The sequence below is a fragment of the Lampris incognitus genome, chromosome 10 (genome assembly GCF_029633865.1).
Source record: "Lampris incognitus isolate fLamInc1 chromosome 10, fLamInc1.hap2, whole genome shotgun sequence".
NCBI lineage: Eukaryota > Metazoa > Chordata > Actinopteri > Lampriformes > Lampridae > Lampris > Lampris incognitus.
Window position 1 is genome coordinate 50,084,421 of NC_079220.1, and position 25,093 is coordinate 50,109,513.

Here is a 25,093-nt window from a genome sequence, read left to right on the forward strand (position 1 = left end):
AGGCATGGCAAGACGAACTGGAGTTGGTCCCCGGGTGCTGCACGGCGGCTGCCCACTGCTCCTAGCTAGGATGGGTTAAATGCAGAGCATCATTTCCCCACGGGGACCAATAGAGTATACCAAAATAAATAATTGAATAAATCCTTACTTAGCATGCTGTTCAGGTGAAGTTTCACTCTGCATTCCTACTAGGTGGCAAGAGAGACACGTCACCATAAATCATTTGAAGATTAGTGGTGGAATAAGGTGCGCCTATGCATAAAACTGTGCCAGCATTAAGAGCATCCTCACAGATAAACTCAACCAGCGACTTACGTCGGAGGGTGCGGCCACACTCATGACAGGCAAAGACCAAAGAGCGGCGGTTCACCAGTTCTCCTTCACCAGTTCTCCCTTCACCAGTTCACCAGTTCACCAGTTCTCCGTTCACCAGTTCACCAGTTCTCCGTTCACCAGTTCACCAGTTCTCCCTTCACCAGTTCACCAGTTCCCCGTTCACCAGTTCTCCCTTCACCAGTTCACCAGTTCACCAGTTCACCAGTTCACCCTTCACCAGTTCACCAGTTCACCAGTTCTCCGCCTGCCACCGTTATTAACGCACGTGCGTGCCGCGCTACGAGGGGCGCCTCTCTTCTTCTCTTCTCCGTATTGTTTGTGCAGCGGTGGAGGCGGATGGAAGCGGATGGATGCCTAACACTTTTTTTCCAACGGAGGATTCAGCTGGAGAGCTTTTACGCATCTGGCACCCTGGAACATTGAACTTGATCGTCACTAAATAAAAAAAAATAAAAAAATAACACGAATTGGTGGATAGCATCCATAGTGCCGGTGCCGGAGATGACGAGGTACAGGTTGGTCATTTTGTCTGCTGGGTTCACTGGTTTGCTCAGTTTCGGCTTCCTCGCCGTGGCTTTCGAAACCGACTACTGGTACATCATCGATGTGGCTAAACCCAACGACACGGGCGCGGATGACCTGAGCTCCCACTCCGGACTGTGGCGCATATATGAAGGTATGGCTCTGCTGGCAGCAACAAGTTTTGAACTCCTATGCGGAGGCTGCGGTCTCGGGTATGATAAATAGGGTGGGGGTGGGGGGGGTGTCACCAGCACGCCGACGGACGCGGATTTCGGAGGGAAACTAACGTGGGATAAAACACTGCGCTGCGCGTTGTTTGGTTCCCGGATGTTCCCGGGTGGCAGCCTCGTCTGACCGTCTGCAGCTGTCATGTGTAGTTGTGCCATCTTTTACCAGCGCAACGCTTCCCGCATGTCGGCGTCATTGCGTTATTGCGCGAAGACGCGCTCCGGGCTGAGCGGCCGCTGCGAGACGTCATGACTTATGACTGCGCACTGGTGCATGCTGCCCGTGTTGAACCTCCGCGGTTTGTAGAAAATCATATTTCGAAACTGGCCAGTGTTCAATAAGCGAAACAATCTGCCTTTAAGTTACACCAGCGGCTGCTCGTCGTTGCTGCCGCGCCCTGGCTCACCCGAGTGGAATGGAGATTTGGGCACATGGCACTTCCAGACTAACGAGATGCTGCCGGGACCCTTAACAGCCCCTGCTTTGTTAACTTTCAGCATAGACCAGGTTATCTTTTACATCTACTGAGACGGGAAAACAGATACACGGACCAGACATCATACGATAAAGTTTAGTACAAATACTGTACAGTCTGTACTTTAGTACAAGTATAGTACAGTAAAGATCACTGTATATGCATGTAGATATACTGTAGATACATATATAATCAAGTATAGTACAGTGAAGATCACTGTATATGCATGTAGATATACTGTAGTGTAGAGCCGAAGGAACGGAGAAGACCGTAGGTTCACACTTTAGCCGTGTAGGCAACTTCCTTTAATCCACGGTAAATCAGAGAGACAACCAAACCACAGCTCGACTGAGCGGAGGTGGCAAGAATAACCAGAAAACTGGCTGGACAACCATAACTTAACCCTGCGTTAACCTGCCAGGGCAACCATGACTTAACCCTTAGTTCCTGGGTTGAATTCTGTCCCCAATACGTGTCCACCACAGTAGATATACATATATAATCAAGTACAGTACAGTGACGACCTCAGATAGTGAGGTAGCTTGATGTGCGTTGGTCTTTACTGTGGACAGTTGCAAGAGAAAGTGTGTGAGCCTTGTGGAGTTACCTGGATTTCTGCATTAATTACTCACAAGATGTGGTTGGCTCGTCATCTAAGTCACAGTGATAGACATGCTGTAGCTCAGGCGGCGATCCCAGTGTGGGTGGGCACAGAGGACATTAGGGGGGCCTATTCTCTCCAAGACCAATCACACTTAATAGGTTCTGAAACGCACGTGTTAAGCAAAAACAGGCAATTACAGCTGAACTTACTTGAACGCAACACGGTTTAATGAGGCGAGGCTTATACACCATCAGAGGTAATGTCACACGCACCACGACGAACATTAACAGCATCGCATAGCCTGGCACGGCGGCCACACACACATGCGCGCGCACGCACACGCACACACGTCAGAATAAAATCCAATTGTAAACCCAATAAAAACTATGATATGGCAATAGGCTGATACGGTCCGACATTATAAATGAGCTCAGCTTTGATGATGACAGCAGCAGCGGCAGACGGGGCTTGGTGTCGAATACTGAATTTATTTCATCACGAGTCAGTCAGTTATCTTACCAAAAGAGAGCAGGGACAAAGAGTTCAGTCTGTGTGTCGTCACCGGTGCCCTGATGCCAGGTTTTATCTGCGTGTGCTGCCGGCCTGTATCAATGCCTCGTCACCAAAGGCTGTTTGGTCGAGGCAAGTAAGCAGCAGCTGCTCTCATAAACCCCTAAAAGCAGTGTTCGGTTCCGTGGTCTGCAGGCGTGTCTGCTATATCATTTCATTTATCGCTTTATGTCTGCCTTGTCCTCGCGGCGCGGTCGCCTCACAGCAAGAAGGTCCTGGGTTCGAGCCCCGGGTAACCTTGGTGGTGGGTCATCCCGGGTCATCCTCTGTGTGGAGTTTGCATGTTCTCCCCGTGTCTGCGTGGGTTTCCTCCGGGGGCTCCGGTTTCCTCCCACAGTCCAAAGGCATGTAGGTCAGGCGAATCGGCCGTACTAGATTGTCCCTAGGTGTGTGTGTGTGTGGGGGGGGGGCAGGCCCTGTGATGGCCTGGTGGCCTGTACAGGGTGTCTCCCCGCCAATGACTGCTGGACTAGGGTCCAGCATCCCCACGACCCTGAGAGCATGCTACGCGGTTCAGATGGATGGATGAGTTGTCCTTTACACGTGATGTTTTGCCCACGGTAGACCACCCCCTCCCCTTTATCTCCCCGATTGTACTTGACCGATTACCCTACCCTTCGCACCCAGCTTCCCACCCGGGGGTAACACGAGGATTCGAACTGCCGACCCCCGTATTGGTAGGCAACTGAATAGACCGCTACGCTACCTGGGCGCCCACCAGGCACGCCGGAATAATTTCAGAAGTGTTGGGGGGGGGGCAACAATGATATATATGCGTGTGCAGGGGTGTACTGTATGGTGCTGTAAGTCCGTGTGCCTGTATTTACGGTTTTAATACAATAAAGCACGTTACTGAAGACACGTGTCCGCCCCATCTTTGTACTTTGTTGCCGTTAGGCAACTCAAAGTAGCCTTCTGTGTTGCGCTTGAGCGCTTAAGCCAGGGGTGTCAAACTCCAGGCCTCGAGGGCCGCAGTGTCTGCAGGTATTTGTTGCAACCTTTCCCTCCTTGATCCAGGAGGTGAGCTAATTAGTTAAATCAGGTGGTGTAGTGCAAGGTTGCAACAAATACCTGCAGACACTGTGGCCCTGGAGGCCTGGAGTTTGACACCCGTGGCTCAAGTGATACATTGTACTCAGTTTTGAATACAATGCTGCTGTTTTCATTCAAGTAAGCAGCCGAAACAACGGTAAGAAGATTTTTACCGTAAGTGTTGCAATATAGGGGCATTAGCGGGGATACGGAGATCCTGACTTTAAAAAAAAATGTGGAAAGAGGGTAAAAGTGTGTGTGTGTGTATGTGGGCCCCCTGCTCCCCCTCCCCCCATTCCGGCACCCCTGGCACCCACTCACGGTAGATTCAACCCACGTATCGCCCAATTTAGCTGGCAACTTCCTCTTTCGAGACCCTAAAAGTGTATTGTCACTAAAAACAGCCCTGTACATGTTTGTATTAGTTATGAATGAACTGCTGATCATCATCATCTCACTACAACTGTGTTGTTTTGTTAAAAAAGGGGGAGAAAGTGTCAAGCCAGTACTCACTGCACTTGACCACCAGCTTCATCAGACATCGCAGCATCTCTGGATCCACAGTTTGTTTCCCTGGTCACAGCTGTTGTTAGATTTCCATACATCTAGCATGTCTATGTGACCCCCGTCCTGAAACTATGCAGGTTCTTAATGACTTAAAAAAAATGTTGAAACGCCAGGGGACACCCATGATGCTGTGCACACGATGAGGTTCAGGCGATGGGAATTGCAATGCACATATGGGGACACGTCTTCTCTTACTCTTCTTTGTGGCTGGACATAACCGATGCCCCACTGAAACCAAATCCAACACACAACGTGGCGTCCAGCTACAACTGCTCCAGTACTTGCAGGAGCTTTGCTGATATAACATTTGCGTTCATGTCCCCGGTCTCCATAAAACCCCGAGCCCTTTCCTTCAACACACCTTTGTGTATGTATACAGACTGCCACAAGCTCTCGTTTTGATAAGTCTTTACACTCGCCTTCCAACATTGCGTAGCACGTGTCTGTCTCATCATGCAAAACCGTCTTTATTTTGCAGATAACATTTCCAGCATCTCATCCTGGATGTCAGGGCTCATAAGCTCCCCGTTTCTGGGTAATTTCTCCAGCTGCTGTTTTATTTCTGGGTCATAGTTGGAGATCAGTTGAAAGGATTCTGAGAAGTTGCCTCTGCTCAGTGCTTCTTCGTTTTCAAGATGCCCACACAACGGGATGTCTTGTTTGGCACGGAATAAAACGAGGTCCATTGCGAGTTTAATGTGCTCTCTATTCCTTCCCACAAACACCTTGCTGATAGCGTCGTTGTTCAGCTGGTTGATAATATTCCCCCGTCCTGGCTGATGGCTTTACCCTTGGGTTCTGCCCAGCCCTGTAGCATGTGCCCTGCTTCCCTCGTGTTTAACACCAAAATGGGTTTCCAGTCTTTGAAGCCAGTTTTTATAAATCATCCCTCGGTGGTCGCTTTGGGGAAATGGCGACATGCATTACATCCCTTGAAGCGCTGTACTGTAGCCAGGAGAACCTTTCATGCCATCGGGCAGAAAAACTCCTAGCGTTGCCTGCTGTAGTGGTCACTGGGGATGAACTGCGTTTGGACTGGGTCGCAGGTTCATCTATAGTGGACAAGTCTGAGGGGGGCTTGTACGTCCCCAGCGCTGGGCTGAGCCGAGCCTGGAACAAATGACCACTAGTAAAATACGATTTATATTAATTCTTGGGCCTTTCAAATACTTAAATTTGCTTTTCTGAGTGCATGGCTGCAGGTCAGTGGCGGCTCGAGACCAACTTTACTGGGGGGGGGGCAGACTGGGGCCAGTTGTGTTGTCAAGAGGGGCACATTTGAGCCCGGACAAAAGAGACAAAGAGTGTTCAAGCGCTTAATTTTTTTTAGTTCAGTAATAAAGTAATAGCGCACAAAAAATAACATAATATTCCATGATTGGTATTTGTTTCAGTAACTTACAGTTACAATTTTATTAAATTACAATATTGAAAACAAAAAGCACGTTCCTGTTAGCTTCAGCTCAAGTTACAGCACATTCTGTGCTGCAGCACTTCTTTGTGAGGCTCAGGGAACAGTGCAAGCTCTACTGTACTAGAGGGTCTCTGCATCCCAGTCTGTATTTTCCTATCTAGAATTTCACAGTACAGCAGCTGCATTCTGCGTTTTTTTAGTGACTTTTGGCAAACCGATCAACAAATGAGTCAAGATTCAAGATCCTAGTCTCAATACTTAGTACACCCAGACTCTCTCATCGGTGATGGTGGACCTGAGGTAAGTGTTCACCAGCTTTGGCGTAGAAAAACCCCGCTCACAAGAACCAGTACTCCCTGGGATCTTGACTGCTATTTTGCAGAGTCTGAAGAGCTCAGAAAACACTTCCTCATACGGCTCAATGGACAGTACCAGCTCGACTGTACCAGAAGGTCTCTGCATCCCACTCTGTATTTTCTCCTCTAAAATTCGGCTGAACTGGTGTAGTTCATACCCCAAGTCATCGATATTTGAATCATACAACCGAGCAAGTGAAAACAGAGCTGTCTCTTTCAGAAATGCATCACTTCTGGGGTTCAGAGCTTGGATGCTATTCATCAAGTCACAGTCTGCCTTTGAAAACCGCCCGTTAGGCTCACTGAGCGTCTGATCAATGACGGGGCAGAAAAAGACTGCACGAAACCCGTCTTTATCTGGTTCTGCCTCTCTCGGACCAACAGTAGTCAGTACACAGTATTCACTGAGTTAAGTGCTCAGCCCTTTTTTTTTTTTGTTGCTTTGCAGCCGGCTGTATCGCAGTATCACATGGCTCAGAAATGCTCAACACTTCATCCCACAAGTTATAAGAAAAAAAACGACCCCTGCCTGAAATCATTCAATGTCTGAACTAAAGCCTCGACTATATCAACAGCTTTTGAAAAGTCAAGCGATGAAGGCTGTGGCATATCAGAGAGAAGTTTTGTCTTTCCAAACACTTTCTGGGGTGTAACAAGATGCACAATGAATTCATGAGCTATCTGTGCCAGCAGGCCTCGAGCCTCGGTAGATGTTTCACCACTGCATTCTCGGGGTCTCTCATGCAGTACTCACTTAAGGGCGCTATAACTCGACATGCCCGTCGAGCGTCACTTAATCGCTGGAGTTCTCTTGGTGCACCTTCGCACACCTCTCTTTGTATAGTGAGCCATTTAGGATGGACTCGGATGTGACCACACAGTTTTTCAAGTAAGGACAGCTTCGGCTGTATCTACTAACACCACATTTAGACAGCGGGCATTGCAATGGATGTAAAAGGCGTATTTCGCTTGCTCTTTGATTCCAGCCTGGACCCCCGAATGCTTACCCCTCAAGACGGCAGCACCATCATATACTCTGCCGATACCAGGGTGTTTTGTATTCCAGACCACGACTTTCCAATATGTGGATTATTTTTTCAGCAGGCCCTGCTGCATCTAGCCTCCCAGCAGATTAAAAGCAGAGAAAACTCTCCTGGCTAGCTCCATTGAAGCGGTACCCGAGTACTTGGGAAATCTGTTCTTTTTCTTTTTTTTTCTGTTTGCATCTTTTGCCATGATGCTGAGGACTTCGCTGTTTTTCACTTCTTCTGCAGTTTCAGTTCGAACCGCGTCCGCCAAACAACCCGGCACCTCGTTCTGAATGATTTTGCTTGTGTGCTTTGCATTATGAATGGAAGTCAACCTGTTTTTAACAGCTTTGTCATGGTTACCAATTGTCTCTAGCATTGCCATGAAGTTCCTTTTATTATGCGAGACGGCAGACTCGCTGTGTCTTCTCTGAGCAATGTTTCGTGGGGGAGTGAGTAGTAAACACTTCCCCTATTGTTTTTATATATTCTCTAGCCTGTTTGTTATGTTCCTTGTTTGGGACATTTGCCAGTGTATCATTGGTTGTTACAGCTCTCTGATAGTCCCTCTCTGCAACCATGCAACCAGTGGTTATCTGTGCCGCTCAGACTTGGCATGGATTGCAGAACCCCCCTCTCTGTAGGTTGCTTTCTTCCAGTTTTTTAATCCGGATGGTGAGTCAAACACTGTGTCTGTGCTATTAGGAGGGCTAAAATGTCTGCAGGCGTAACGATGCACAGAGTCCGATAGTTTAGCATACTCAAGCCAGGGGTGGATGTTGTACCAGGCTGCCTTGAAGCTCCTCCTCCTGTCCCCCACCAAGGTCATTGGAAACAGTTTCAAGTTCGGCTGCATCAGTGGGTCTTCTTTACATCCATCCATCCATCCATCCATTAGCTGAACCGCTTATCCTGCTCTCAGGGTCGCGGGGATGCTGGAGCCTATTCCAGCAGGCATTGGGTGGCATTTGCTGATATATGTATATATATACACACACACACACACACATACATATATACATATATATATGTGTGTGTGTGTGTGTGTGTGTGTATGTATATATATGTATATAAATATAACTTTGTTAAAAGAAGCACTCAGTGGTAGGGAAAGTGCTCAACAAAAAAGGAGCAAATTAATCTAGCTGATGACTGCTTATAGCTTGAAACAGGCTTGTACTGTCTCATAGAGAATTTACTTGACTAAGTATATATATATATATATATATATATATATATATATATATATATATATATATACACTACCGTTCAAAAGTTTGGGATCACATTGAAATGTCCATATTTTTGAAGGAAAAGCACTGTACTGTTCAATGAAGATAACTTTAAACTAGTCTTAACTTTAAAGAAATACACTCTATACATTGCTAATGTGGTAAATGACTATTCTAGCTGCAAATGTCTGGTTTTTGGTGCAATATCTACATAGGTGTATAGAGGCCCATTTCAAGCAACTATCACTCCAGTGTTCTAATGGTACAATGTGTTTGCTCATTGGCTCAGAAGGCTAATTGATGATTAGAAAACCCTTGTGCAATCATGTTCACACATCTGAAAACAGTTTAGCTCGTTACAGAAGCTACAAAACTGACCTTCCTTTGAGCAGATTGAGTTTCTGGAGCATCACATTTGTGGGGTCAATTAAACGCTCAAAATGGCCAGAAAAAGAGAACTTTCATCTGAAACTCGACAGTCTATTCTTGTTCTTAGAAATGAAGGCTATTCCATGCGAGAAATTGCTAAGAAATTGAAGATTTCCTACACCGGTGTGTACTACTCCCTTCAGAGGACAGCACAAACAGGCTCTAACCAGAGTAGAAAAAGAAGTGGGAGGCCGCGTTGCACAACTGAGCAAGAAGATAAGTACATTAGAGTCTCTAGTTTGAGAAACAGACGCCTCACAGGTCCCCAACTGGCATCTTCATTAAATAGTACCCGCAAAACACCAGTGTCAACATCTACAGTGAAGAGGCGGCTGCGGGATTCTGGGCTTCAGGGCAGAGTGGCAAAGAAAAAGCCATATCTGAGACTGACCAATAAAAGAAAAAGATTAAGATGGGCAAAAGAACACAGACATTGGACAGAGGAAGACTGGAAAAAAGTGTTGTGGACGGATGAATCCAAGTTTGAGGTGTTTGGATCACAAAGAAGAACGTTTGTGAGACGCAGAACAAATGAAAAGATGCTGGAAGAATGCCTGACGCCATCTGTTAAGCATGGTGGAGGTAATGTGATGGTCTGGGGTTGCTTTGGTGCTGGTAAGGTGGGAGATTTGTACAGGGTAAAAGGGATTCTGAATAAGGAAGGCTATCACTCCATTTTGCAACGCCATGCCATACCCAGTGGACAGCGCTTGATTGGAGCCAATTTCATCCTACAACAGGACAATGACCCTAAACACACCTCCAAATTGTGCAAGAACTATTTAGAGCAGAAGCAGGCAGCTGGTATTCTATCGGTAATGGAGTGGCCAGCGCAGTCACCAGATCTGAACCCCATTGAGCTGTTGTGGGAGCAGCTTGACCGTATGGTACGCAAGAAGTGCCCATCCAACCAATCCAACTTGTGGGAGCTGCTTCTGGAAGCGTGGGGTGCAATTTCTCCAGATTACCTCAACAAATTAACAGCTAGAATGCCAAAGGTCTGCAATGCTGTAATTGCTGCAAATGGAGGATTCTTTGACGAAAGCAAAGTTTGATGTAAAAAAAATCTTATTTCAAATACAAATCATTATTTCTAACCTTGTCAATGTCTTGACTCTATTTTCTATTCATTTCACAACATATGGTGGTGAATAAGTGTGACTTTTCATGGAAAACACAAAATTGTTTGGGTGATCCCAAACTTTTGAACGGTAGTGTATACATATATATATATATATATATATATATATATATATATATATATATATAGTTTTATTTTCTTTCTGGAACACATCAATGGTGTTGTTGATAAAAATGCTCAACAAATGAGTGGCAGAATATTAAGATAGATGCTATATATGTATATGGCCCACACAATATAGCAATCAAGAAACACCACAGCATCATCAGACTACACACGTCTCTATGGACACACCACATGAACTGTAATTACGTTGCTTTACAAGCAGGCAAGTATTTTCTCAGCATCACAAACCTGATGGTCCAGTGCTCGTGGATGCACATGTATCCTCTGTCTGTGTCTCACACCCTGCTTGTATGTCCCCCTCAGCCCCACTCTCGGGATCTCCTTCCTGCTCTGTGCCCTCACTTCGAAAACCCAGTCTGTCCAACTAACGAGTCCTCTGGCTTTCTCTCCGTGGCACGCTCCACTTCCTGCTGTTTCTCTTCAGCTCTCTCAACACCTGGATCATCTGGCTCGGTCTCAATGTCTGCCTCGTCGTTGTCGTTTTTATTTTTGGGGGGGGCAACGAAATAGGACATAATGTCCTTTTTCCTCTTCATTTAGATGATGACTATAGATGACAACTACAGAGCCAAAACAACGGAGAGGAATGCCCAACACTTCAGCGACCCAGCATATTAATACACTGTTGTTGGCTTGCTTGAGTTCATTTGCGTTGTGGTCGCGCCTTTGCACTTAAATTTCACAACTATAAAGCAACACCGGTGGGGACGAATGGATAGCATGCCATCAAGTCAAGTTTATTTGTGTAGCCCAGTATCACAAATTACAAATTTGCCTCAGGGGGCTTCACGGCAACACAACATCCTGTCCTTAGACCCTCAAAACGGATAAGGAACAACTCCCTAAAAAAAAAAGAAAGGAAAAGAAAAGAAAAAACCTTTTAACAGGGAGAAAAAATAGGAAGAAACCTTTGGGAGAGCAACAGAGGAGGACTCTCGCTACCAAGATGGACAACGTGCAATGGATGTTGTGTTTACACAATTTACAGAATTCAGCACTGAAAGAGGATAACAGAATTACAATGGGATGATAAAACATATGAGGAATATGATGAGGAGGACGCCAAGCAGTGTCCAGATGCCGCCGGAACAGCCCAGGACCCGAACCCCGCCACCACCATCGCCATGTTAAAAAATAAATAATTTAGCCACGTGTCTTAGTGAGATAAGGATATAACATTAATCAGGAATCAGGAACTCTTTACTTGTCGTTTCATTTCGACACAGCGGTGCAACACAAAGACAAAACCACATCCAAAAACTACAAGAACACACATATCCAAACTAACACACATATCCAAACTAACACTTACATCCAAACTAACACACATATCCAAACTAACACATAAATCCAAACTAACACATATATCCAAGCTAACACACATATCCAAACTAACACATAAATCCAAACTAACACATAAATCTAAACTAACACACATATCCACACTAACACACATATCCAAACTAGCACACATATCCAAACTAACACTTATATCCAAACTAACACATATATCCAAACTAACACACATATCCACACTAACACACATATCCAAACTAACACACATATCCACACTAACACACATATCCAAACTAACACTTATATCCAAACTAACACACATATCCACACTAACACACATATCCAAACTAACACACATATCCAAACTAGCACACATATCCAAACTAACACTTATATCCAAACTAACACACATATCCAAACTAACACATAAATCCAAACTAACACATAAATCCAAACTAACACACATGTCCACACTAACACACATATCCAAACTAGCACACATATCCAAACTAACACACATATCCAAACTAACACATATATCAACACTAACACATATATCCACACTAACACATAAATCCAAACTAACACATAAATCTAAACTAACACATATATCCAAACTAACACTTATATCCAAACTAACACACATATCCAAGCTAACACACATATCCACACTAACACATATAACCAAACTAACACATATATCCACACTAACACATATATCCAAACTAACACATATATCCAAACTAACACTTATATCCAAACTAACACATATATCCAAGCTAACACACATATCCAAACTAACACATATATCCAAACTAACACATAAATCCAAACTAACACACATATCCAAACTAGCACACATATCCAAACTAACACTTATATCCAAACTAACACATATAACCAAACTAACACATATATCCAAACTAACACATATATCCAAACTAACACTTATATCCAAACTAACACATATATCCAAACTAACACACATATCCAAACTAACACTTATATCCAAGCTAACACACATATCCAAACTAACACATATATCCAAACTAACACACATATCCAAACTAACACACATATCCAAACTAGCACACATATCCAAACTAACACTTATATCCAAACTAACACATATCCAAACTAACACTTATATCCAAACTAACACATATATCCAAACTAACACATATATCCACACTAACACATATAACCAAACTAACACTTATATCCAAACTAACACATATATCCACACTAACACATATATCCAAACTAACACTTATATCCAAACTAACACATATATCCACACTAACACATATAACCAAACTAACACACATATCCAAACTAACACACATATCAGAACTAACACACATATCCAAACTAATACACATATCCAAACTAACACACATGTCCAAACTAAACAAAAAATCACTGTCCAGGGGAACGAACGTCAGCCAGGAAGACTGTCAGACCGCCCTCGGTGTTTCGTCTTCAGGTGCAGCTCCAGGCAGGGCCGTGGTACCTGGGCCCACTGGATGAAGCAGACCAAGCTCTCCCAGCCAATCCAGCGCCAGCTCTCCCAGCCAGACACCCACGACACACCTCCCCGCACTCCACACGACGACATCAAAAACGTCACAGTTAACGCCAGATGAGGCCGCCCTCAGTGTTATAAGAACTGCATGGGCTAGCAGTTAGCTTAGCCTGCCCCGCTTCTGCGTCCTTTCAGACCACCCTCGGTGTTATAAGAACTGCATGGGCTAGCAGTTAGCTTCTGCGTCCTTTCAGACCACCCTCAGTGTTACCTCCTCGGGCACAGCTCCAGGCAAGGTCCGTGGTCCCTGGGCCCACAGGATGCAGCAGACCAGCCGATCCAGCGCCAGCTCTCCCAGCCATCAAACGAAGACACAACTTAGATGCAGACGTGGACAAAGACACCGCATGGACGGTACTGGGTGAGGCCACTGCAAATGTGAATTTGCACCGCCATCTTCCCACACCGGAAATGGCGTGGATAAAACAGAATGTTAATAAACGTTAAACAGAACGTGGCTAAAATAAAATGTTAAAACAGGATAACAAAATTATACGGATTTATAAGATGTATAAAAAGAAAAGGTGATGCGGGGGATGACGAGCAGTGTCCAGGTGGCGACCACCATCACCATGGAGACCTGGGAGGAGAACAGACGGCACATGCACACAAGGGAGACTCACGTCACACCATTCACACAGAAAAAGAGAAAGAAGACATAATTCAGAGAGCGATAAAAGTAAAGAGAACAGTTTGCAAAATCAATATTCTATACGCTATAATCTCGTCGGCAGAACAGTGGTTGGTAAATTCACTGAGACAGAAACCGACCCGCCATGCAGTACAGGTTGTTTAGTCCTCAGCTTAAAGCCAACTAATTGTAGGTTAAGACAAAAAGATGAGTTTTAAGTTGGAATTTAAGGACTCAACAGGCTCTGATTGTCTGACGGCAGCAGGCAGGTTATTCCACAAGAACGGAGCCCGATGGGACCAGCTGACTTCTTTTTAGCTTTGGGTACACACAGGAGCCCTGTATTTTGAGAGCTCAAGATGGACTGTACGGTTTAAGGAGATCTGGAGGAGGAGGTAGGATGGGGCAAGCCCATTTAGGATTTTATAAGCCAGCAGAAGCCCCCTGTATTCTGATCTAACATGGATAGGAGGCCAATGAGGGGAGGCAAGAATTGGTGGTGTAAGATGGTCAAATGTCCTATATGTAGTTGGGATTCTATAGCTGCAGCATTCTGAACCATCTGAAGACTTGGTACTAGCATGTGGCAGACCTGAAAACACAACATTACCATCATCCAGTCTGGATGACACAAATGCATGTATTAGAGTCTCTGCATCAGCCATGGACAGGAAAGACTGAATTTTAGCCATGTTAGGTAAGTGAAAAAAGGCAGTCTCGGTGATTTCTTTAGTGTGCTTATCAAAGAAGGCCGGGATCGAACGTAACGCCAAGATTTTTGGCCGCCACACTTTGTGAAATCAGAGAGTTGTTGATTATTCAATTCAATTCAAAACTTTATTGCAGACTCAGCGTCCATAACAAACAAACACAAGGTAAAAAAACAACAACAGGAGACCAAAGAATGAAGCCGTAAAAGATAAGAACCATCCTCATCAGGTCGAGTGTCCTCGGATGGCTCTGACCCTCTCGCGCCACCCGTCTCTGTCCTGCATAGCAGCAGGAAGACCCTCAGAGGGACATCCTGTGTCGTCGGCAAGCTGATTGATGTAATATCCTGCAGGCCTTCCCACGCGTGCCTTTCCACGGTTGGGTGGCCAAAGCGGAGTGTCTCTTTGCAGGTTCTTCCTCGCTCCCCCAGCAAATCGAACCCTTCGTTCTCGGATAGTGCTTGAGACGGCGGGTGTATTGCCGTAGAGACAGTTCGTTGTAGGGGGCTTCTTCCAGGGTACTTTTAGTGCAGCATGCTGCATTCTGGTGAAAGCCCCACCAAGTTTGGATTCAAGCCATTTAGTGAGGGTTTTATTTTTTGTGGCCCTAGACAATACATAGACAATACATAGACAACACATAGACAATACATAGACAATACATAGACAACACATAGACAATACATAGACAATACATAGACAACACATAGAGTAAAATAACATAAAAGGAACAAATCAGTGCCTTATAAGAAGGCGGCTATACCAATGGTCCCACTGCCGGGGTTGGTAGCGTGTGGCGCTGCATCTTAAACTCTTGATGATGACATCATCAGAGTCATTGAGCAGCATTGCCACGTGATCAAACCGCTGTCTGTGTCTAGCAGGGCCAATGACCAGCGTTTCGGTTTACCCCAATTCAGAAGCAGTTTAAAGCAAAGGGGTTTTGTGTGCCGCCAGGCCACTTTGCCAGTTTGTCTGTGATTAGGCCTCGGTGTTGTGTGTTCACTGTCCATCTGGCAGTTTAAAGCGGCCCGCCACTTTCTAAAAGTGCATCCACAGCTGGTGTTAGTTAGTACCGGCATTAGAGTCCAACGTGTAGGGTCCCAGCGGATCACTCGCCGCTAATCTCCTCCTACCTAATAGTCCGATCCTTCCTCTCTCTCTCTCTCGCTCTCTCTCGCTCTCTCGCTCTCTTTGTCTCTTCTCAATTACACCCAATAAAACCTTGGCTGGCTGAAAAGCAGAACGGGGCTTACTACAATGTAGAATCTATCCGCCACAGAGTCTTGTTGTGGGTGTTTTCCCTTTATACATGCAACACGTCTGAGTTTGTGTAAAAAAGTATGTGCATTCAAATACGTGTGTGCGATTGTATGTTCACGTGTTCACACGCGTACGTGTGTGTGTGTATGTTTTGTTAGCACTACTGGAAACATACACACAGAACGGCACCACCGGGATGCTAGCTGCTACCACAACGTTGGGATGGACTCGGGTCAAATTTGAAAAATCCCTTTTATTTGCTGAATATAGCCCATGTTTGGACCTCCCTGCGACAGGGCAATTCACAGCATTTTTGTGCGTTATCAGAAAAATGTACATTGGGCGTCGGGGTGGGCGTGGCGGTCTAGTCCGTTGCCTACCGACACGGGGATCTCCGGTACGAATCCCTGTGTTACCTCCGGCTTGGTTAGGCGTCCCTACAGACACAACTGGCCGTATCTGCGGGTGGGAAGCCGGATGTGGGTATGTGTCCACAGGAGGCACTACCGCCTCCTGTGGTCGGTCAGGGCATTTGTTCAGGGGGGAATAGCGTGATCCTCCTACACGCTACGTCCCCCTGGTGAAACTCCTCACTGTCAGGTGAAAAGAAGTGGCTGGTGACTCAACATGTATGGGAGGGGGCATGTGGTAGTCTGCAGCCCTCCGCGGATCGGCAGAGGGGGCGGAGCGGCAACCAGGACGGCTCGGAAGAGTGGGGTAATTGGCCGGGTACAATTGGGGAGAAAAATAGGGGGGGGGGGGAATGTAAGTCTGCTAAACTGAAAATATTTCTCTACAATTGTCTGAACTTTTGTGACTCCTTGTATTTCGGCCCGTGTGAAACGCGGACCTGTAGATGCCCCTAGTAATGACCTGAACTGAGGCCTGTTTGCGTAGCTGGCTGACATCAGCAGTGAGTCGACCACTGACCTGTGGGACTCTGTATTTGACAAGAAAGGCCGCCTTGACTCCATAACGTCATTACATTTTTTTTTTTATAAATTTATTTCTGATTTTTCCCTTTTTTCTCCCAATTTAGTGGCCAATTGATCCCTATTTTAATTCAAACACCCACCCTCGTATTGCATGCGTTCGCCAACCGCATCTCTCCGGCCGGCAGTCTCGAAGGAAAGCGCCTCCCCACTTTCGTGACAAGGCGAATCCAAGCCGAACCACTGTTTTTCCGACACACACAGAGACGCATTCACATGACGAACACAAGCCGACTCCGCCCCCCTCCCGAAGACAGCGTTGCCAATGATTGCTGCTTCATCGGGTCCGGCCATAGTCGGATCTGACGAGACCGGGGGATAACGTCATTACATTTTACATGTGTAGCTCGGAGCAGTGGGCTGCTGCCTTCATGCTGCCCAACTCCAGTTCTTTTCCCACTGCCTTGCTCAGGGGCACAGGCAGGAGTATAAACCCTAACGTGCATGTCTCTTTTGATGGTGGGGGAAACCGGAGCACCCGGAGAAAACCCACCGCAGACACGGGAGGGGGGGGCATGCAAACTCCACACAGAAGGACGAGCTGGGATGACCCACAAGGGTTGGTTCGAACCCAGGACCTTCTCGTTGTGAGGCGACAGCGCTCATTACAGGCTCAGTAAACTGACCCGCAAGGCCGGTGATGTTGTGGGGGTGGAACTGGATTCTCTGGCGGCGGTTTCTGAGAGGAGGACGCTGTTGGAATTGTATGTCCCATCATGGACAATGTCTCCCACCCACTCCATGCTGTGCTGGTCGGGCACAGGGGTGTTTTTACTAATGGACTCGTTCTGCCGAAAAGCACCACGGAGCGCCACAGGAGGCCATTCCTGCCTGTGGCCATCACACTTCCCTCAGACTGTCAGACACTTGGGCTTAATGGTCGTTGGACTGGCCCTTGGACTGGTTCTACCCTGTCGGGTTTGGTTTCTGCTGCTTGTTGTGTGCTGCGGTGGTGCAGTATAGATAGGGTGTTATGTATGTGCACCATACTTGTTGATATATTTTGTTTTTATTTCTAATTTTTTTTAAATCTTTTGTTTCTGTTTTTCTTGTTTCTGTTAGTTTCCATTTTCTTGTTATCTTGTATCTTGTTAGTTTTTAGGTTTTTTTTTTCTTACTAGAGCTTGAGTGTCTGTAACAGAACCCAATTTCCCCCTCGGGGATGGATAAGGTGTTCTGATTCTGATTCTGATAATCACCGCGCCACCGGGCCGCCCGACATATACGGCGCATATGGAATTGGGGGTGGGTGATACGAGCGGAAAATTCACATCACATATTTCCCCCTGCCCAGGCGAGAAGATATGATGTTGGAATGAATATACAAGGAAACAAATTCTGGATCACATTTTGAGGCGGATGATCGATCTTAACCTTCGATAACCCAAAATATGCAGATAAAAGTGTTGTTATTGTGTATTTTTTCGAAGACTTTTCAGGTAGAAAGACCTAACACAAATAAAGGGGCTTAAAATGAATAAAACATCCCGTAAAATTAAATAAGAGAATGAGTCCAATACTCGACAGGGAAAGAAAATGAAAGCTCTTATTCATGAAAAGACTACAATTTTCCTCCAAAACGTCCAAAATGCGGCTCTTTCACAGCATAGCTGCCATCACAATGAATGGAAAGCTGCCGCCACGGTGCCGTCTCTGGTTCTGGCACAGTTGCAGAGCCCGGTGCATGGCAGACAGTCTGCTATTTAAATCAAGCCTTGGCTTTGGGTTCTTTTATCCAGCGTTTCCACAAGTGGCGTGTTTCCCTTTAACCTGATACGGTCTACCTTATAGGTTATATGCTGTTAAGACTCGTTTTCATCAGCCTTCCTCCTCGGCGGCCTATCGCCGCTCCCTGCTTGAGGCCCAGTGGATCTCAGTGCAGACAGAGGAAACAAACATTTGTTTTGATCAATAATGGCATTTTGATTGAACGATGCTCGCTGGCTGCGAAAACTGCAAAAGGTCTGCCCCTCCCCTCCCTCTCCCGCGTCTGGCTGGGGATAAGAAATCAATGTGCTGGTGATTGGAAAACAGCCCCGCTGGCGTCCCGTGCTGTGACCTCTGGGTAGGCGTGAGTGTAAAGGTTGTGTGTATGTGCACAGGCCTACCTGGCGGGGTTAAGGCAGCAAACACAATCACCACCCGTAAACTGATAGTAGTGCTTCTGCCATTTCCATTGGCCTGCAGACACCTGAAATATACCCTTTTTTTGGGGGGGGGTGTGTGTATTATATTGTTGGGGTATAAATGTCATACAAATAAAGGAAGTAAGCAAGCTTGAGATTTTAGGAGATTTTTAAAAGAGAAGAAGAGGAATGAAAGTCAGTAGGAGCAAGACGGAATACCTATGTGTGAATGAGAGAGAGGACAGTGGAATGGCGAGGATGCAAGGAGTAGAGGTGACGAAGGCATTTGAGTTTAAATACTTGGGGTCAGCTGTCCAAAGTAACCGGGAGGGCAGTAGAGAGGTGAAGAAGAGAGTGCAGGCAGGGTGGAGTGGGTGGAGAAGAGTGTCAGGAGTGATTTGTGACAGAAGGGTACCAGCAAGAGTTAAAGGGAAGGTTTACAAGATGGTTGTGAGACCAGCTATGTTATATGGTTTGGAGACAGTGGCACTGACGAAAAGACAGGAGGCGGAGCTGGAGGTGGCAGAGTTGAAGATGCTAAGATTTTCACTGGGAGTGACGAGGAAGGACAGGATTAGGAAGGAGTATATTAGAGGGACAGCTCAAGTTGGACGGTTTGGAGACAAAGCAAGAGAGGCAAGATGGAGATGGCTTGGACATATGTGGAGGAGAGATGCTGAATATATTGGGAGAAGGATGCTGAATATGGAGCTGCCAGGGAAGAGGAGAAGAGGAAGGCCAAAGAGGAGGTTTATGGATGTGGTGAGGGAGGACATGCAGGTGGCTGGTGTGACAGAGGAAGATGCAGAAGAGAGGAAGAGATGGAAACGGATGATCCGCTGTGGCGCCCCCTAACGGGAGCAGCCGAAAGTAGTAGTAGTAGCAGCTATCTATGACGCTTGTGGTTGTGGAATAGAAAGAATGAATTGTTTGAATATTTACTCAGGGAAGCCGGCTCATGTTTTAAGCTTCTGTAATGAATGGAGCTTTAAACAAATATTTTCTGTCATACATTTATTTTGGATAAATAACAGCCTTCACAATGTACTGTGGACAAGAGGTGACTGAGTCTTTAAACTGCAGTATTTTCAATATCCTGATATCTTAAACCTCGCAATAGGAAGCGAACTGGCACTACAATTACCTGCTAATTCCCACAGCTGCCGGTAAACATTCACTGGTTTACCTTTTGGCTCTGGCAACAGAACGGACACAGAAATAGACGCTCTGGGACGTCCGGGTGGCGTGGCGGTCTATTCCGTTGCCTACCAACACGGGGATCGCCGGTTCGAATCCCCGTGTTACTTCCGGCTTGGTCGGGCGTCCCTACAGACACAATTGGCCGTGTCTGCGGGTGGGGAGCCGGATGTGGGTGTGTGTCCTGGTCGCTGCACTAGCGCCTCCTCTGGTCGGTCGGGGCGCCGGTTCGGGGGCTGGGGGAAATAGTGTGATCCTCGCCATGCGCTACGTCCCCCTGGCGAAACTCCTCACTGTCAGGTGAAAAGAAGCGGCTGGCGACTCCACATGTATCAGAGGAGACGTGGGAGTCTGCAGCCCTCCCCGGATCGGCAGAGGGGCCGGAGCAGCGACCGAGATGACTCGGAAAATAGGGCAATTGGCGAAGTACAGCTGGGGAGAAATGGGGAGGGGGGGGATAGGCATCGTGACGTCCATTGGCGGCTGGAAGAACTGCAGCCTAGCAGGGCTTCGAAAACTCGTAATCCAGAGATCTTCAACAGGGGGTCCGCGACCCCCAGGGGGTCCTCATAGTTACTACAGGGGGTCCGCCAAATTATTCGATCCCAAACTTTTTTTCCTTCCGACAATATGTCCGAAAATACACATGAACATAAATACAACATATAACAAGCAAAGATACAACTTCTTGTTCGTTAAAAAAAAAAGTTACAACATTGACGACCCCCATGAATCCTCATGCAATAATGTGATCACTCTGAGAGCCGAGCACCAGCTAGCTATCCTATGCTAAACCACTCTATGTGCGGCGCCAATAAAACACTGGACATAATTGCATGCCTTATTAGCCAAATAGGTACGTATTATTAGCCTAAGTATACGGCCATTCTTACGTTAATGTGATCTACAATGGATCGCTTTGTAACTTCTCGACCAAGAAACTCTGACAGACCTTGCACTTCATCACAAACCGCTGGCGAACGTTCAGAGGATGAGGCGAACGCACCTGCTAACAGCCATGCTACAACTGCTGCTAAGCACAAACGATATTCAGAGAATTATCTCAAGTTTGAATTTACCTTTAAAGAGGCTGAGGGCACAGAATTACCGTTGTGTGTCATCTGCTCTGCCGTGCTGTCAAACGAAAGTATGAAGCCATCAAAGCTGCAGCGCCACTTGGAGACAACCAATACTCACTTGAAAGAAAACCCAGTGGAATAAGTTCAGGGCCGTCTCAAATCTCTCAAAGGCCAGCAGGCATTGATGAAACAATCAGCTAAGGTTGGTGAGCAAGCTTTGAAGGCCTCTTATCAAGTTGCTCTTTGGGTTGCTCAGAACAAAAAGCCATACACAATTGCAGAGGATTTAATATTGCCTGCAGTCAGTGATATGTGCAAAACACTGTTTGGGAACGATGAGTACGTGAATAAACTGAAAAGCGTTCCGTTGTCAAACAAAACCATTGCTCGCCGTATTGAAGACATGGCATCTAATATGGGGGGGGCAACTAGTAGAGAAACTGAGGTGTGCAGAGGCTTTTGCATTACAATTGGATGACTCCACGGACGTGTCAAAAAGAATTACAAAAAACATGCTCTATAAATATATGAATCTGTCAATAATTATTATTTTAATGGCTTAGCATTGTATACACCATTACAAAGTTCTATTATACATGGCACTACAGGCCACCCTACACATTATTGTTGGCACGGTTTGATAAGCAACACAATTTTATACGATATGTAACAGGGGTCCGTCCCTCTGCCGTGTCTCTATCAGCCAAGGGGCCCTTGGCCTGAGAAACGTTGAAGACCTCTGCTCTAATCTACTTTAAAGATGTTGTTAGAACATAAGGACATCCTCAGGTCTGACAGGGCGCGGAAGTGGGACGGGCTAAGCTAACCGTCTGGCGCGGTCTGGCAGCGGCTTCACCTAGCGTTGACTGGTGTTTCTGATGTCATCGTGTGGCGTGTGGAGAGGTGTGTCGAGGGTGTCTGGCTGTGAGAGCTGGCGCTGGATTGGCTGGGAGGGCTTGGTCTGCTTGGTCCGGTGGGCCCAGGGACCATGGCCCCTGCCTGGAGCTGCGTCCAAGGAGGAAACACCGAGGGCGGTCTGACAGGACGTGGAAGTGGGGCGGGCTAAGCTAACTGCTACCCAATGCAGACCAGCAGTTCTGACAGTCATCCTGGCTGGCGTTCGTTCTCTTGAACAGTGATTTGTTTTTTGTTTTTTTGTTTAGTTTGGATATATGTGTAAGTTTGGATTTGTGTGTTCTTGTAGTTTTTGGATGTGTTTTTGTCTTTGTGTTGTACTGCTGTGGGCTGGGGGAAACGGCACTTCGTTTCATCTCGTGTACACAAGTACATGAAATGAAATGACGAATAAAGTGTTCCTGATTCTTAGTTTATTACTCATCAGTACTGACTGCCCAGACACAAAACCATCAGTGAGATCTCCTTTTAGGCTTGGTCCTTTTTATTTCCAGAGCTTCTTGTTTGTATTTCTGGTTCAAAGGCAGTCAGGGTTCCTGATATCCTTTAACACTCCAGCTTTTCCCTCTCAAGCTCAACGAGCTCTTGGCTGCACCCACAGATGTTTTCCCACCTCCTCCTCTCCTCTACCCTTGGTCATGGTAGCTGGAGAGGAGGGCTGTTGTGGGTGAAGGCAGAATGGCCTCAAGTGGGTCAAAGCCCACAAGGAATGGTGTGGGCAGGATTGGTGTGATTAGGATAAACCCACCGATGAAGGGCCTGGCCTCGAAATCTCACTCAGGCAGTGATCTTTCATGTAAGGCGATGCAGTATTTGATGCCATTCAAGGCTGTGGACCCAAAAATGGATAACGGATTCATTTATTTTTCATGCATCTACTTGTTTGCCCGAATAGGTTGCAGCTTTACATCGTTGTGCTAGAAAAATCTTGTCTTTTCTTTCCTTTCCATCGCTCTTCACACACGCTTTGTTGTTTTTTTGTTGTTTTTTTTTTGTTTTTTGCGGAAATTTCATCTCAAACTTTAAGTTTGTCTTTCTTTGTCTTCTTTTTGGTTCCTTTGTTGTTTTATGTGCCTTTAAAGTGACAACAGGTAACTTGTTTGTTTTTAACATATCATCACTGAGTTCAATTTGGTCGCATAGTGTGATGGCTGTGTGGGAGAAGGACAAATCACTTTTCAGATGAGTTCTCTCAAAGCCTCGTTTTGGCTGTGCATTTTGTCAACCACCGGGCACGAAGCCTCCCGGGAAATATGGGGATTTCTTCACGGCACACACATAACCTATAGCAATTTCACTTTATCTCGTCTGTGAGACTCCTCTTCTTCCGGAATAGTCTTTCGAGCCACAGCTTGTAAATAAATGCTGTATCGTTGTGCTATATGCTATGAAATTTTTGAATCTTTGCTGCTAAATCTGAGGCAAATTATACATTTTTAATCAAGGGAAAGTACCTCAATAAGCGGACTGAGGAGCTTGCCCTTAATTTTTATCAGTGACTGTGAACTCTACAGGCACAGTTGAACTAATGCAGTGTGACAGTGCTAATTATATATAATGGTTTCTTCATGGTCACATTTCTTTACCGCCTGCATGCTGATGAAGCTGCCTGTTTTGCATCACATGCTTTGATTAATGAAAACAGGGCCCCTGAAAACACACTTTACCACTAGGACCACTCATTATTGGGAAACAAGGTCCAGATCAAAAGCTGGGACCAGGCTTGTTATGGAAGTAAAATCTGGACCTTATTACTGGAAATGTGTACAAGTCAAATTCGGGTATGCAAATGTGTATTCAGAAGCTGGAAATGTGTTGTCGGATCGGTGACTACATGGTTATATGTGTATTTGTACTCAAAAACTATGAAAATATGACAAAGGTTGTAAAAAAAAAACCCATATGTTCCTTTAATTTGTGTATCTGACTACCTCTCCATACATATCCATATACCTATACTCGCATTATTCAGTTATTTGCCTTTTTTGTTGTCATGGCACATCATACTTTACATGATTTCACGTTTGAGGTTTCCTGCTGATGTATGAGACTGACACCATCAACCTCCTGAGACAAAACCGCCCTCAGCCCTCTCTTCAATGTGCCAAGAAAAAGGGAAAGTTTGAAGTTTTCGGGAGTGGCTGCTCACAGAGGGCTTTCTTCACACCACCATACCTTTCTGCACACCTGCTGGCATTGCTTTGCCTGACTGGATCGATCGAGGGCAACCGTTCTGGATGAGTTCTTGAAGGCAGGAACACAAACCTGTATGTTAGTCCCTGGCCAGCCCTAAAAACTACCTCACCTCATTTTTTAGTCTAGGGTCTTGGGTAGGCTGCACTGGCTGCTGTTTTATCTACCTGAGGAGGCACCTGCCTGTCACCCAACTGGTGCCACATATACCTCCCTGCACCCAACGGCACGTTTCTTTGGGTTGACCGTGGACCTTGCCTGTGAAAGGGACAGGTAGCGTGTTGTGCTCTCTGCTGAGATTATGGATAATGATATCTATCACCCAGTACGCAGCAGTATACTCAGCAGAAAGGCACATGTCTTTTTCCATATCAGATGAACTCTGTCCATGAATTATTTGAATTCTGTGAGATGTTCAAAAATAGCGAGGACTCCTAACAACCCAGGGGAAGGGCGGCAAATTGGCACAAACAAGCTGGGTGGCAAATTGGTACAAACTCCTCACACAAGAGTGGAAAAGGCAGCTTTCTCCTAAGACTCCGGAGAAGAGGAAATATGCCAGTAGCCCTTGGTCAAATCCAATATGGCATGAAAACGAGCTGTGCCCAATCCAGGAGTTTACTGAGTCAATGAGTCAGCGCAGAATTTGAACCAATAATTCACCCTGTGAAAGTCCACACCGATCTGTAAAGACCCATCAGATTTGAGAACGAGAACAACTAGGAAACACCATGCACTTGTTAATTCCTCTGTCTGTCCCATCTCCATCATGGCTCCCAATTCAATTTGCACAACTTTGCGTTAATGTTTGGGCAGTTGGTACGGACATGCAGTGTCCATTTAGTGTTGTGCAAGTTTCGTGCTCCACATACAGACCTCACTGATCAATTAGTCTGGGCGATCAGTTCGTTCTGTCAGGTTGAATGAGGTTAATTGAAATACTGAAATCCCCATCACCATGCTGTTTTCCGCGCGTAATGATGCACATTGACTGTTTCATGTTGGAAGACAATGACACATGTGCAGATATTTTGTTTTGTGATTAA

General features: G+C 45.9%; 1 protein-coding gene across 1 annotated transcript in view; it reads left to right on the plus strand.

Annotated features, from left to right (window-relative positions):
• The first annotated feature begins 837 nt into the window (after nt 1-837).
• The window catches only part of LOC130119850 (transmembrane protein 235), a 41,512-nt gene continuing 17,256 nt past the window's right edge, over nt 838-25,093 (plus strand). Inside the window, exon 1 of the mRNA XM_056288442.1 lies at nt 838-1,012. Coding sequence (XP_056144417.1) covers nt 838-1,012 — 175 coding nt within the window. The remainder of the gene's footprint in view (nt 1,013-25,093) is intronic.